Genomic DNA, 16,558 nt, shown 5'->3' on the forward strand with positions numbered 1-16,558 from the left:
TTGTCAGGTCTAGTTTAGATGGCAGTTATCTATAGTCATTTACATAAGTATATATTTTCTCTTTTTAGAAAAAGAGCAAACGGGCATCTAATAGGTCATATGATCAAAGTTTAAGTGATTCTTCCTCTCACTCTCAGGATAAGCACCATGAGAAGGAGAAAAAAGTAAGTGGATATGTTATATGACACATCTACTTTTTAGTATTAGCACCCTCTAATTGTTTCATCAGTAATTATTAAATGTATGGGAATATTTGGTTTCTGAAATGTGGGAAACAGCTATATTAACATTGTATATTTGGAGGCAACCGGATGTAGTGGAGAAACTCCTTTTTTTCTTTATTTCATTTTGTCAGTCTCCTCTTTGTTTTGGCATATGAGAAAATAGAACTAAAGTAGTGCTTAAAGTAGGGTTTCTTGCATGCAATTGAGCTAATTATACTTGTTAAAATAACATAACAACAACAACATTGTGAACTTGTTTTTCACTTGATTGTATGAGTAGAATCCTAGTTCCTAAATATCACTCTTATTCTTACATCTTACCCTCTGTTACGATCTTTCATGTACCCATTTCACCTCATTGTTGAAGAAAGCCAGCTAGAGGTTGCTTGTTGGCTGATATTTTGGTGGTACTAGAACTTTTTTGTACTGTAATTACAGGGTGCCATCTCATTCATATGGAAATCTGTAATCTTTCAATAAACTGTAAAAGAAAAATCACTAAACTCTAAATGCATCCCTGTTGACTTATTCTTCTTATACTTTGATTTTAGATAGTTTAGGGAAGAAGGTTGATTCAGTGTTGGTAAGTGAATACTTGCAAATTTTTGGCTCAAAATACCAAATTTACAATTGCTTAAAGTTGTTTGTTTTCCACTGTGTAGAACTAAAACAGCAGATCTGCATAAATAACTGAAACCTCCAGGAAAGAAAAAGAAACTCTGTATGGATGGTTTAAATCTGTGTTGACCGCCATTTTCCTTTTGTGAAATAGCTATTTTCTTGAGGAACGGATTTGGCTTTTCAAATTAACGTACATTGACTTGGAGGAGGCGTTGGGGCATGTGCATCAAAGCTTTTCTACTTATTCCTCCCTCCCTAAGGCATACTTGAGATCTAGGGGGCCTCTGGAATAGCACAAGAATCTGTTTTCTGGAAGGGAAAGTAGACAACCTCTCTCTGCCCATATGCTTTAGATGTGTAGAAGGGGCTCTTTGGATCCCAGTCATGGAGAGTAAGCAAATGCTGAGTATACAAAAGAGGCATTCTAGCTATATCTTGATATTGCAGTTGACGAAGAGCAAAACAAAAACTGGTTAAAGAGTTAGCCTTTTTCCACGAGGGCTCAAATACAAAACCACACTGGAAATTTAACAGAAGTCATATATTATGCTGAACAGCATTACCTCATGCATAAACAGTACAGACAAGAAACAAATATAAACATGCTCAGCACAGACATTCAATATAAACATTCGATATAAACATGAACCAAAGAAGCAAAAACGCAAACGGGGCAGAATGCTCCCAATGTTAACAGTTACAGTCAAAAATGAACGGGATGTTCCCGTTATCAAAGTCTAAGTCTCAAGTTCTAAGAGTCCGTAGTAACAAATTAAATCCAAAGAAAAGAAACAAAGGAGAACGTGTGATAGTCGTTGGTGCACGTTTCAAAGGCTTTCTTCAGCTCCAAAAATTATTGGTAGTGCATTTCCATTTTGGCAAATGTATTTTTGTTTGCCTACCATATGAAGTTTTTTTCTTGAATTGCTCTTTCCTCCATGCCTCTTGTTTTTCTGAGTAGTGGCTACATTGGCGTGTTCTCGGACATGTGTCACTGCAAGGCGTCGATAAAGCTACTCAGAAAAATTGTGACCTTTTGAACTATTCAGATGGTTTTGATGTTCAGTGGCATTTTTAGTCAATTACTAAGATTAGTATAGAATGAAGAATATTGTTGAGGGCTTACATGTTAAGTAGATTTAGTGCAGTATTAAACTAATTGCAGCTTGAAAGTATAAACCAATTGATAATGCCCTTCTGAGAAATAATAATAAAGACACCTGTTTACTTAATTGTATTTCAATGTGTCAAAATCTGTTGATCGTTTTTTAGTTTTGATACTTTCTTCATGACTGAATAAAAATGCAGTATTGCCCTTTATTATCCAGTAACAAATACCTTAACTACCGTGTGTCCCCGAAAATAAGACATACCCATAAAATAAGCCGTAGCAGCATTTCTAAGCATTTGCTTAATATAAGCCATACCCCGAAAATAAGGCACCCCGGGGCTGGTGTGGAGAAGACCAGGAGGAGCCCAGCTGAGCAGATGCAGTCTCCCGCGGCTGCTTCAAAGGCCCGGCAACCAGCGCGCCCGGGGCTGGGGTGGAAAAGACCAGGAGGAGCCCAGCTCAGCAGAGGCGGTTTCCCGCAGCCGCTTCAAAGGCTCTGCAACCAGTGCGCCCGGGCCTCTGGGGGCGGGGAAGACAGGAGGAGCCCAGCTGGGCAGATGCAGTCTCCCGCGCCACTTCAAAGGCCCGTCAACCAGCGCGCCTGGGCCTCTGGGGGCGGGACTGGAAGGGGGTGGTAAGGGGAGAACGGGAGCCGAGAGGGAGGACAGTTCTGATTCCCTCGGAATAAGACATCCCCTGAAAATAAGCCATAGAGTGTCTTCTTGAGGAAAAATAAATATAAGACAGTGTCTTATTTTCGGGGAAACACGGTAGATGTGTTTGAAGAAAAGGCCTTTTGTGGGGTGTCCAGTAAGAATTTCAGTACCCTACTGTAGATGGTTGAACCACCTTCAGGTCCTAGAAGCTCTTACTGGTTAAAAGGGCTGACTCACCAATGGCTATTTAGGGTATTTTGCATATTGTCTGAGATGGTTTCCTAATCATTATTTCTGCATATTCAGTACAAGATATTTTATTTGGCCATATGCCTCTGAGGTATTTTTTTTATGTGCTATGTGTGTTGGAAGGAAAACTTGCTCTTTTGCTTCTGAGGACAAAAAAATAGCATTTGAGTTATCATTCCATATGGCATGATAAATAAGCTGACTTTATTGGGAAAATTTTTAAATTCCAGTCTGTTCTGTTATAATTATTGGTAGTACCTTGTTTATGAAGTACTTACATTTCTATTTTTGGTTACTGTTTTTGGTGGATGGATGCTTTCTTTAGGAAATTTTGGGGTAGAATGAATGTGTTGGTGTAGAGTCAGAAGCCAGTTGTTTAAAAAATTACAGCAACTGAAGATCTGCTAGGAGGAGAGTTTGTCATTCCAAATTATCTTACCTATTTATTCTGGTATTTATATCATAGCAGATTAGTTAATAGACTCAGGTGAAAAACCCCTACTCTTTGTACTTTGAGATAGAAGAGGATGTTGCTTGTCTTCCACTTTCCCCACAGTTCCCTATGAGTGTCAGAAAGGTGATGCTGGAAGCTGAGGCTCCCATGTGGACAGCAAGGCATGTGGCAGGGGTGGCTGCAGAGAGGATGGAAAAGCAGAATAACTGCCCTTCTCTGCCTCTTGTCAGCTAACTAAAGTTCCTGTACAGTGTATCACCTTTCAGATTTTTGGTCTGCTTTACAGTATTTTCATGTTCCAGTTAGCAGTTATTTAGCTTTTTATTATTGAGCCTTAAATTCAGAAAGGGGTGGTATGCACCCCTTCTTGAATCTCTTTTATCTGGTCACTTATCTCCCATTATTTTCTCAAGCCTAAATTTAGATACACCACCTTAGCCTTCTGGCAAGAATTCTGCATCTCCATAACTGCCTGTATTACTTAACTTTCACATGGTGTGCTAACATGCATAGTGGTTTATTCCTGTTGTACTTGATAAAAATAAATTTTATAAGAGGTGACTTGGGTAACGAGGTTTTTGGGGTTTTTTTGTCTTAATTGAAGCAAGTAAAGAAAATATGTACTAACTCTGAACTAACTCTGAGTTTAGCCTTGCTCAAGATAGAGCGGAATACAAATCCAAAAAACTATTAAAATTAATAAAATCCCAATAATTAATAAAATATTTAAGAATAATCCAGATAAAGATAAATTTAATTTGAACCTTGTGGTCGACTTGTCCTTGCAATGGGAAGAAAGCACATGGGACAATTAACTGTTGCTGTTAACCTTACTCACTAGTGACTAAGTGGTGTAGTTATGTGATATAGAGAGACGGAAGAGAAAAAAGAGGGGAGCTATATGGCCAATTCTGCCTATGATCGTGCAATGGTGAATGCTACATTGCCCTGTAGCTCAGCTGAGAGTGGTTTGCCTTCTTTGTCTTGTAGAGTTTAAGGCCAGACTAGAGGGAAAATGCACATTCAACCAGTATAGTGCTGCTTCGTTTGCCTCTTGACCTCATATAGAGATTATGGTAGTGATTGACTGCAGAGCATATCCATGCTTCATCTTGACTAATAAAAGCAGCTGGGCCTACTCTTAGGTGTGGAGAGGAGAGTTCTGGTTGAAGCAGACATGGTGTTGAAGATTAGTAAGGTGGGGCCGCTGCCATGGCTCAGGGGTCCCACTGCAATGCCCCACTTTTTGGTGGGAATTGTTCCAAGAGAAGTGGTGGAGCACAGCCACTTGTTGTTTCCTTCTGGTGTTTTCCCCATCATGGGGCAAGGTTTGTCATTGCTGCTTTTCCTGATGCTGCCATCTGATTAACGGGTGAGCAGCTCCAGCTGACTTGCCTGCCAGGCAGAAAACGACTCACTGGACGGACTTGCTTGTTGGGGGGAGGGGCAAAAGGTGAGGAAGGGAGAGACTGGGGGGAGAGAAAATGAAGAAAAGGTGCCTTGTCTTCAGAGGTGAGCCCTCTGGGGGAGTTGCCATGCTGTTTTGGGACCCCACTGTAAAAGCTGAGGGCTCATGGGTGCTTTCTGCCAAGGGCTCATCACGATCTACAGCTGACCCTGAGGTGAGGATTGTTGGGTCCATTATTGATTGTTTGGTATAGTCTTGAGATTCTTCTAGTTCTTTTGCTTACACCATGGGGTAAGGTAATGAGAGAGCATGTTTTCACCATGAGTGTCTGGAGCCAATCTTTCATGTTGGATTCTGGGACAGTTTTCTGGTTTCTGCAGACTTGATTGCTCATCTTTCTAATGGTCTGCATAAAGTGGATTTTGTTCATGAAAGGTTATGCCGCAGTAAATGGGCTAGTCTGTTTTAAGGTGCTACAAGGTTTTTTTGTTTCGGTTTTAACATGTTATCACGGCTGCCAAACTTTTGTTTCTGAATTCTAAGATCAAGTGATGGTTACTACAATTTTACTTGTTGAACAGTTGCAACTCAAATCATATTTTATTAGATGAGGCTAGACCTTGACTTAATTCAGACATTAAGTTCTGTTATTACCAGATCATGGTTTGGTAATTGGGAATGCCCATTCAACCACCAATTTCATGAAAATAATTAATGATAGCATCTGAACCAGCATAAATAATTCTAATCCTGGTTTTGGTCTCTGGAAGAGGAAGGAAGGAGTGATTTCACCCTTTCCCCTCTTCCACCTTCCAAACCATGTGGCTCCATGTGTGTCTTGCAGTCCTAGAAATAAACTTCCTGGGGTCAGAAATGGCTTCTGGAGGGGGTGGGGAGCCAGGAAGACCTATGGCTGTCAGTGCTTTCCACTGACTGACTGTGCATCCAGCCCTATGCCTAGCACATAAATGTGATTATGGAAGGTTAGATGACACTGAAAACTACAGTTATTGTTTACCAGAATAGGGAGTAGGAATATACGCTAGTGGTGGTTGTGGTGGAGAGATGAGCACACAGTGCTCTGAAATGTGTGTATTCCCAAATACCAAAGCGTGGTTTGGTGGCAGTTGCCTACAACAGTTATCTGTCCTGAAATATAACTGCTGTAAATTGATCTTAGAAGAAAAACTAGACTGTATTTATGAAGGATAATTTTCCACAGACGTTCTATAGCTGTCATCACTCCCACAGTATATATCTTTAAAAGGTACATTATAATATCATATGTCTGCATTCTTGTTTTTAGCTTTATGTCAATTAAATTTTGTTTAATGCATGTAAACTGTAGAGAAACGGTAACAAAATAATTATATTTTTGATATAAGTTAGTGCCGTTGCAAATAATGGACAGTCTCACATTGGTTGTATTTTCCTGTGCAAAGATTTTAGTCACCTTAAAATTGTCACTTCAACGCCTAGGATAGTCTTCCCCCACCAGCGTGCCTGCTCGCTCTTTTGCTCTCTCTCTCTTTCTCCCTCCCCCCCAAATTTCTTCCTACATCTCTTGTAGTTGTCTGTCTGATATTTTTTACTTTGTCTTCCTGCCTATTGCAGAGTTGAATATCATGAATACTGAACATTTGATTTTCCACCCACCCCAGCATTACTCTCCCTGTGCTCTCTCCATGTCAACTGACAATATCCCCATTCATCTTCTAGAGAAGGGACAAAGCCTTCTCTCCTTGTTGCTCTCCATATTAAGTCAGAGGCCAGAGGATGTTGCTTCCCATTTACAAAAATTCAGCTGTGCCTTTTTTGCTCCCTCAGCAAAATATTTCATTCCCACCCTAGTAATTTCTCACCTTCTGCAACCTTTTTTTCTTTTCCTGCTTTGACCCCCCCCCCATATCTCTGTTCAGAACCCTGTTTCAGAATCATTCATGTCTTTGGTCCTATGCAAGCACCTGGTCATCATAACATTTACTAGGCAGACTATGTTTATGGGGTGGTTTGCCATTGCCTTCCCCAATGTGATACTCATCCTTAAATATCTAAATTGGCTTCCTGTCCTTTTGTAGATCCAGCAAAGCCTCCATGGTCTCCCCTGCCCCCATTTTCCAGCCCTGTTATATCTCTATTTATATATTTGCTCCTTCAGCTCCACCCCCCTTGGTTATCTGAAGGCCTCCTGGCCTTTACCCTTTCTTTCTTGCTGCCCCTTGTGCCCAAACTGGCCCCACAGGCACTTTATCTTACCATGGAATTTAATGAAATGTCCTAGGTCCCGAGCTGCTAGACCCTAGTGAGAAGTTCACCTCTCCAGCTTGATTATACCACTCCCCAGCTGAAATAGGATTTTTTTGCTGCCTCTACTACAGTATGAATTAGAGACATGTCTGTCTAGTGTTTAAGATGCTAGACTATTTCTGTCTTTCAAAATACTTTTTTTCCAGTTAAGAACTGGTCACCTTCTCACCCTAAATCACTATTGATGTAGGAGAAGCCTTAAGAATCTTCCGTGTTAGAGTAATTACAATCCTGGTTGGTGTCTTCATGTATCCAGTTTTTCCAGTTAAAGCACTGGTCACCTTCTTACCCTAAATCACTATTGATGTAGGAGAAGCCTTAAGAATCTTCCTTGTTAGAGTAATTACAATCCTGGTTGGTGTCTTCACGTATCTGGAAAGCATGGGCCATGTTAGGCATTTGTGTGGGCGCAGATGGGTCACCATAACACTAACTTCAGAAAAGGAAAACATTAACTTTATGTGTATTTGATTACAGAAAGGGAAAGCATATGATTGAGCAAAACCATTTTCTAACTAATAGAATGAAATCAAAATGAGTAATAAATGCAATTCTCTGCACCTGTGTTGGTGAGTTAAAAGGTAGGAAGAATAATCTTAACGTTACCAGATTTCTCTTTCAGATCATATTTAGATCTTTCTCTTGCTCAGCCACTCCAGGGCATTTTCATTCAGGCCTCTCATTTTCCTAAAAATATTCCTTTCCAAAGATATCTTCCCAGTTGTCCGAAAAACAAACAAGCAAACAGACCTTCTCATCAAACAAAGAACAAGGCAGTCTTCCTAACAAAGGCTGGAGCGCTGTCTTTAATCTCCATCAGACCTCTTCCATCCTACCTGATGGAAAATTACTAGTCTCCAGCAGTCTCCCTAAGACTTCTTTAATTACATGCAGGTTCTGGTGCCACATGAAAAGTTGCTATGTTCTGTTGGCGACCTCATAGGAATTGGCATTCTGCAACCTGTCATTTACCTGTAAAGTTGGTTTTAGGTTTACAGCCTTGCAAAGCCATACCTTTTTGCAGATACTTGTAGGTAAAAATTCACCATACGTCTTATACCTAGAACTGCCCCTCAGAACACCAATGTGATGTTTCTCTTCAAATTCCTCCTCTTCAAGACCCAGCTTTTCTGGAAAGCCTTTGGCAGACTTCCCTTATTGAAACTAAGCCTAAATATATGTGACTGGAATAATTACATATTCTTTCCCTGTTTGTCTTCTCCTTCTCCCTCCCCTTACTTTGTTGTCTCCCTTTGTAGCAAATTTTAGGTTATAAGCTCCTTGAAATTGTAAACTCCTTGTTGTCTTATACACTGTGTAGTACTTATTGATAAAGGTAAAGGTAGTCCCCTGTGCAAGCACCAGGTCATTACTGACCCATGGGGTGATGTCATATCACAATGTTTACGAAGCAGTGTTTATGCAGTGGTTTGCCGATACCTTCTTCAGTTGTCTACACTTTACCCCCAGCAAGCTGGGTATTCATTTTATTGACCCCAGAAGGATAGAAGGCTGAGTCAACCTTGAGCCAGCTATAGGAAACCGACTTCTGTTGGAATTGAACTCAGGTCGTGAGCAGAGCTTGGACTGCAGTACTGCAGCTTACCACTCTGTACCACAGGGCTCCTGTTAAGTACTTATTGATGGCATTATGTAAATAAAAAGCTCCGAAGCAGTTGTTGCTAAACTTGACAAACAACTGAAGAAAAAGGGGGAAAAACTCAACCTGAAAGTTAGGGGAAACCAAAGGGGTTGAGCTAAACACTATCTAATAAAACAACAAATCTATTTTTATTATGTATTGTGTACAGTTGTATTTAAAAACACAGGGCCTAAAAAACAGGCTTCCTAAAAAGCTCAAACAGTACAAATATTACCAACACATAACACAGTTGATGTTAGTACATAAAATGACCAAAATCTGACCAGATACGTTTTGGCCTTTTAGAGGCCTTCCTCAGTGGTCATACATACACCATTTTACAATACCCATCCTGACATATACATAAACGTTGTACAAGGTAAAAAATGTACAAGCCTTTTATTCTGTGTGGCTTTATGTAAAAATGGTTAGTCCATGTGTCTTAAAACATGGCTCACAGCTCACATCTTGTATATGGTGTCCAGCATTTCAGGATATGAACTAAATAATGTTCATAGTCCCTGGAAATTTGTTTACCACTTTACATATTTAGTAGAGAGAGATTAGTAAATAGATAAACATAAGAATCCATTAATCTAGCTTTAAAGCCAATTCTCTTATTTCTATTTCTGGCATTGGGCATTTGTAATACTGGATTTTGTGATTCATTTCTTTTTAACATTGTCATGAAAGCATTCCTGCAATCACTATTTTATTAGTTTCTTGGCACTCTTCTAGGAATTTCTATTATTTTCTAGGAATGCTTTACAAGTACAGTTTTCTCATGGGGGAGAGGCTGTTGACTAAAAAAAACCTAGTTCTATATATACAGCTTTTATATAATTCTTACTGCATCAGATTCCATTCTGTCCTTTTCAATTTGCTGTTCTAATTATATTATAGTACATCCAGTTCATAATCTGGTCCAGCTATTGAATTCAGTTGATAAGCATGTTGACAGACAGCTCTTCTGAATATATCATGATATATTGGGGAGGGGCTGTGGCTCAGTGGAAGAGCATCTGCTTGGCATGCAGAAGATCTCAGGTTCAGTCCCCGGCATCTCTCGTTAAAGGGACCAGGCAAGTAGGTGATGTGAAAGACCCCTGCCTGCGACCCTGGAGAGCCACTGCCGGTCTGAGTAGACAATACTGACTTTGATGGACCAAGGGTCTGATTCAGTATATGGCAACTTCATGTGAAATATCACTTCCTATACAAATGAACTTGCAAAAGTAATATATTGTTGAATCAGTTAATTGAAACCTTTTCTGTCTTTAATATTTAAGTAGCTTGTTGTTGCATGGCAGTTTGGGGCAGAAATGGCAGATCAGTATCAAGTTGAATATTGGGGTTGGGCATTTGGTTAAATTGTTCATAATTTAATAACTCTTATTTCAACGCAGCTGACTTCTGAAACAAGTGCAATGTCTGGGCTTTGCAGATCACACCTTTCATGTTAGCTGGCGGTCATTTCTTAACCGTGGTTTCCTAAGTCAGCACTTTTCTATTTGCTTTTAAAATATGTATATTTGTATTTAAAAGAATGTTAAAGAGAGTTCAGTTACAGAAGAGAGTACATAGCGGCTGGAGGTCAGAGTAAAATGTGCTTTGGCAAACATGGTAACAGACTCCTCTTTGCAGTCCTTTTAAGTCCCACGTGTCTAACTGTAGGAAGGAGAAGACAGGAATCGGCCATGACTCATCAGACCTAAACAGTGCATGGGCTACACATATAAAAGGGTAGCATTTCTAATCTTGTTGTTAGGCTGCATTATTAATTCTTGCAGAGATTTGGTTCATTTTTTGCTTAAATCACTTGATGACTTTGGGAGTTTTTTGAGTATGTATAGCATTAACCACACTAATTCTGCTCAGTGAGAGAAACTAAATTGTCTTTTTTTTCAGCTTGCATACAAATATATTTGGAACAATATTTTGAGTTCACAGTATAATTTCTTTTATGGATGCAGAATTAATAAAAAACATTGAAGTTAAAAGTAATCCAAAATATTGCCGAAGGCTTTCATAGTCAGAGTTCATTGGTTCTTGTGGATTATCCGGGCTGTGTAACCGTGGTCTTGGTATTTTCTTTCCTGACGTTTCGCCAGCAGCTGTGGCAGGCATCTTCAGAGGAGAGTGTCCTTCAGTGTTACTCCTCTGAAGGTGCCTGCCACAGCTGCTGGCGAAACGTCAGGAAATAAAATACCAAGACCACGGTTACACAGCCCGGATAACCCACAAGAACCAAAAGTAATCCAATTTATTGAAAATAATTTCTAGACTGTCTCTCCTGACAAAGTGGGTCGGTACAGAAGATCTCTTCTAACATTTGGTGATGGCCAACTTGCCTAGCTCATTTTTGGCATAGAATATAATTTGAAATGAATAACCTGTCACTATGAACTACGTACTATATCATATATATATATAAAACTAAGAAAGAAATACTGAGATGTTGGAGAACTTGTTCAGTTCAAATGATTTAACTAAAGTAGTTTATCTCCGGTCTAATTATGATTATTTTGGTTTTATAGAGAGTTTCAGCTCAAACTGTGAATGCATTTTGTTGAAATAGCATAGTTTGTTTAAAAATGCATGAATGCGTTCTGCTCTGTCTTAATGTCTTTAGTTGTAACTGTGCTGACGTTTTGGGATAACCTGAGCGGTTGAAAGCCAGTTTTAATGGTGAAATTTAAATTTCACCAAAACTAAATCGTATAAACAGTTTTTGCCATCTCATCCACATTTTAAATAAAAAGGTTGAGTTCTAGTTATTTTATTACATTTCTGTTCCACATCTCTTCCATTGCGGAACTTAAGATAGCACACATAGGAGTTGAATGTTCTGTCTAGGAACTGACCAGACCTGCTTAGTTTTGGTAAGGTTGCTGTATCACATGCCTTTAGATTATAGCCTGAAAATTAACTGTATTGTTTTAGGAAAGATTTTCAGATATAATTAAAGTAGCAACTACATATAAGTATGAATTAGGTAACTGATGTAAATAACATTGAAATAACACTCCCTTTCTGACAGGCGATCCCTTTCTGACAGGGTACCCTCCCAAGAATTCTCCTTGAAGAGCAGATCATGTGGGGAAGAGAAGGGAGGTGGTCTGCTCCACTTCAGTCTTGCTTTGTAGAGAACAGAAGCAGTGTCATGAGTCTCTCTTATAGCTTTTCCCTTTCCCATCTTCTCCAGGAGGCACTTAGAAAGATAGCAAAAGCTGCTTTCTAAGGAGTAAAAGCATGTCTCTCCTCAAAGTGCTCTGTGCAAGCCAGATTAGTAAACCAAGCTAAGATCTGTGCATCCCTCATCCTATAATTACATAAACACATGCTTTTGGAATAAAGGTATGACATCAGATGTAATAATAATAATTTAATAATAATATGCTCTTTTAATAATATGCTCTTTTGAGTGGACGTTGCACCACAGAAAATGTTATGCATCATATAAAAGTTAATTAAGAAGAAAAAGAAGAAGAGAAGTTGGTTTTTATATGCCGACTTTCTCTACCACTTTAGGGAGACTCAAACCGGCTTACAATCACCTTCCCTTCCCCTCCCCACAACAGACACCCTGTGAGGTAGGTGGGGCTGAGAGAGCTCTAACAGAGCTGTAACTTGCACAAGGTCACCCAGCTGGCTTCATGTGTAGGAGAGGGGAAACAAATCCAGTTCACCAGATTAGCGTCCGCTGCTCATGTGGAGGAGTGGGGAATCAAACCTGGTTCTCAAGATCAGAGTCCACCGCTCCAAACCACCGCTCTTAACCACTACACCACGCTTAACATGAAGTAATAATTGTAACTTTAAATTGCAACCACTCTCCTCATTTTCCATAATCCTGATGTTTCATTTTATTTTGCTTTCGTGCTTTTTAGAAATATAAAGAAAAAGATAAGCATAAACAAAAACACAAGAAGCAGTCTGATTCATCACCATCTTTGGTTCCTTCTCTCACTGTAACTACAGAGAAAGTAAGTGAGTTTTTCTTAATCTTTTGTTGGAATTACATTTCTATTCTTGGTATACGTTTTATACAGTAAAGAGTTCTGCAATTGTCATACTGTGACTACTCAGAAGCCCTGTTCGGAGTGCTCCTGATCAAGCAGATGTGATTTTAGATTGCTTCACCATAATAGGCTTTACTTTTAAAATGTGCGCTGTGTCTTATGAAAAATAAAGCAGAATACTGAGGGAACATTTATTTATTTATTTTAGAATATATCAAACTATCCATGTTGCATTCAGCTAAAGGACATACCTACATATATCAGATTATCAAAGATGGTAATTAGGCAATAACTTGGAGTATATTGGTTGTTGATGAACACTTTGAGCATCAGAATAAATGCTCTTGGGGTTTAATTATTTAATTATTACTGGTGTGTGCTGTGCGCTGAGATACAAGGGAATACAGGGGAATATGAGATGCCATACACAAGTTGTACACCATGTCACTGGGCCTCCCTGGATAGAGGCTGCCAAGGGGAGGGAAGGAGGGAAAGCCAAGGACTGGAGAGGGAGGTAGGGTTGGCTGTTGGATGGAGAGAGAAAAAAGTGGGAAAAGGGGAGAGTCAGTGGGTTCTTTAGAAAAGGAACAGAGGAAATAGTGGAAGGAGAGAAAATGAGATGCCCCCACAAGTCATTGTGGGCCTGCCTCTTGTCATTATCTAATTCTGTAGCCTCTTAAATTTAAACATTTACAGTGTACTTTTTGAATAAAACCCTGGCTTTAAAAGCACTTCATTCATTCCATAAAGGTCAAGAAGAGTTTTCTCCCCACTTCCATAGCTATCCCAGTTGGTAGAACTGAAGGAAATCCTCAGACTTTTTCATTCTCTGTGTGTGGAAAGTGCCACCAAGTCACAGCTGACTCATGGGGTTTTCAAGGCAAGAGGCTTACAGAGGTGGCTTGCCATTTCCTGGCTCCGCGTCACAACCCTGGTATTTCTTGGTGGCCTCCCTTCCAAATACTAGCCATTTTTAACATTACCAATCTGATCGCTGAAAATATGCTGCCATTTTGTTCAAAACTTCCTTGGCATTGTTTAGAAAGTAAAGTAAGGTTTGTCATGATATCCATAGAATATCTGTCGTTTTCTGTTGCCCCAGAAGGTCGGACCAGAACCAAAGGGTTGAAATTAAATCAAAAGAGTTTCGGTCTAGACATTAGGAAGAATTTCTAACAGTTAGAGCGGTTCCTCAGTGGAACAGACTTCCTTGGGAGGTGGTAAGCTCTCCTTCCCTGGAGGCTTTTAAGAAGAGGTTAGATGGCCATCTGTCAGCAGTGCTGATTCTATTACCTTAAGCAAATCATGAGAGGGAGGGCATCTTGGCCGTCTTCTGGGCATGGAGTAGGGGTCACTGGGGTGTGCATTGTACAGGGGATTGGACTAGATGACCCTGGTGATCCTGTCCAACTCTATGATTCTATGATATTGATATGCTGTGCTTCCTACCGTAAACACAGCATACAAGTTCAAATAGGCCTACATAGAGTACTTACAGAACTGTATTTATTCAGAGGAAGTCAGGACATCTGGCCATTAAGGGAATGGGAAGCCTCTGCAAACATTTCATATCCCCATTTAGACAGAGCATATGTACCACTGGACAGTGGGTGGTGGCAGAATGGGGCTCTGTTATGCGTTGGGGTGGTTTCAGGAAACTGTCCATTGTAGACTAGGCTGAAAAATGTTATTTTTGTGCTATCTTCATAAAACTACTTTCAAGGATGATAGTTCAAATACCAGCAGAACATAAGGGAAATACTTATGTTAATACATTTAACTTCGGGGTGTAACAGTGCTGAGGTTAAGAACAAACCAAAGCAAATATTCAAATATTTAATAAGGTCCACACATTCAATGCTTTTCTGAATTATGGCTTTAACACTAGTAAGTAAATGCCCTTAATACACAGGGGGTGTATATAGCAGATTAATTTGTGAATTATTTGTTTAAACTAAAGAAGAGATTGCAGAGAAATCTCATAGTCTGTTTTAAGTATACATCTCAGTCACATTTTTAAAGTGTCATTTGATAATGCAGTGAGGACTTTGTGCATATATTCCTAGATGTAAATGCATAAAAGAGTGATGTAAAGTACCGTATATACTCGGTATAAGCCAACCCGAGTATAAGCCGAGGTGCCTAATTTCACCCCAAAAATGGGGGAAAATTAGGCACCCACGTATAAGCCGAGGGGGAATTGCACCCCCTCCCGCCTGCAGGCTTACCTGACCGGGCTCCAGGCGCGCAGGCGGCGGCGGCGGTGGCCCCCTCCCTGCGCGCAGGAGGCCCCGCAGGGTCAGCTGGCAAGCGGGAGGACCGGCCCTGGTGAGGTGGGGGGGTGGGTGAGGTGGGGGGGAAGAAACCGCCGCCGCCCAGCAGAAGGCGGGGTGGGGTGGGGGGTGAAGAAACCGCCGCCGCCCTGCGCAATCGTGCAAAAGGTGCGACGATCGCGCAAAAGGCACGATCACGCAAAAGGCACGGTGGGGTGGGGTGGGAAGAAGCCGCCGCCACGCAGAAGGCGCGATCGGGTGGGGTGGGGGGGAGAAGGCGGGGCAGCCCGCCCATGAGCTAGCCGGCGGGAGCGCGCTGGGAGAGGGCCCGGCATGTGAATTACCATATTGACCCGAGTATAAGCCGAGGTGAGTTTTTTAAGCCAAAAATCATGGCTAAAAAACTCGGCTTATACTCTAGTATATACGGTATGTTTAATCTTTACAGTTTTCTCATTGAAGTTATAGAGAATTAAAACATTTAAAATGGCATATCTGTTCAAGATATCCAGAATGTGTCTGACATGCACATATGTTTGCAGATTCAAAGCCATAGAAACTAATGTGATAAACTGAGCCATTATATTACATGTTGCAAAAATATGCTTTTCAGCAGGGCCTCCTGTTTGGAAAAGTAACTGACAGTAATACTGTTTACTAAATATAAGTATTTTGATTAAAATAGGAGTATGTCAGTATGTGCACTTCCACTAATTGCCGCAATCTCATGCTTGCAGAATTGACAGCTGGTATCTTGTTGATGTATTACTACATTAGTTCTATTCTTTGTACTTCTCTATTAGTGTAAATTAAAGAACTCCTTAAGTGTCTAATTCTTTTAAGTGGGAATTTTAACTGCTTATAAATATAGTATTGGGCTTGGCTTTTTGTTCACGGTTTTAAATGTTAGGACACTTCCATGTTTCTGAGTTGTGTCCTTTGGAGTACGGTTAATTTTTTGTGGTCTAACTGTTGTTGTTTTTTACTTCCTTTTTCTTTGGTTCAAAACTGATATAGACTTACACAAGCACTACCAACAATTCTATGACAGGCTCCTTGAAGAGACTGGAAGATACCGCAGCTCGCTTTACAAATGCAAATTTCCAGGAAGTTTCTGCACATACTTCAAGCGGCAAAGAGGTTTCTGAGGCCAGGGGTTCAGAGAGCAAAGGGAAGAAGTCAGCAGGTCATAATTCAGGTCAGAGGGGAAGAAAGCCTGGTGCTGGAAGGACTCCTGGAGCTCCGGTGTCAACAGCTTGTAGTTTTCAACAAGGTATTATTCAAGAATACTATATTGCTTCCATGTTTACCTACAGTCAAATAGGTTAAAACCCTTTAAAAATGCTCTTCATATTTCACACTTGAATAATGAGGTAGATGCATCTTTTAGTTAATTTATTTGAGAGAGAATGTTTTTGGGCTGCTGGTAAATCAACAGGGAAACAGTTTCCTCTAAAATAATTTTTCGGGAAGGAATTATTTGCAGGTATAGTTGTAATGACACAGTGGCGTCCAGAAGAAGGTTTCCAGCAATTTTCACATGATCTTGATTATTTGTTGATTCAGTTTGAAATCTGCCCCAACACATCTC

At 40.2% G+C, this 16,558-nt stretch overlaps 1 protein-coding gene across 1 annotated transcript in view; it reads left to right on the top strand.

Annotated features, from left to right (window-relative positions):
- MLLT10 (MLLT10 histone lysine methyltransferase DOT1L cofactor) overlaps positions 1-16,558 on the top strand; it is a 131,048-nt gene that overhangs the window by 66,558 nt on the left and 47,932 nt on the right. Inside the window, exons 8-10 of the mRNA XM_056857577.1 lie at positions 69-164; positions 12,563-12,658; positions 15,985-16,240. Of these exons, the coding sequence (XP_056713555.1) occupies positions 69-164; positions 12,563-12,658; positions 15,985-16,240 (448 nt within the window). The remainder of the gene's footprint in view (positions 1-68; positions 165-12,562; positions 12,659-15,984; positions 16,241-16,558) is intronic.

This window comes from Euleptes europaea, chromosome 11 (genome assembly GCF_029931775.1).
Source record: "Euleptes europaea isolate rEulEur1 chromosome 11, rEulEur1.hap1, whole genome shotgun sequence".
Lineage (NCBI taxonomy): Eukaryota > Metazoa > Chordata > Lepidosauria > Squamata > Sphaerodactylidae > Euleptes > Euleptes europaea.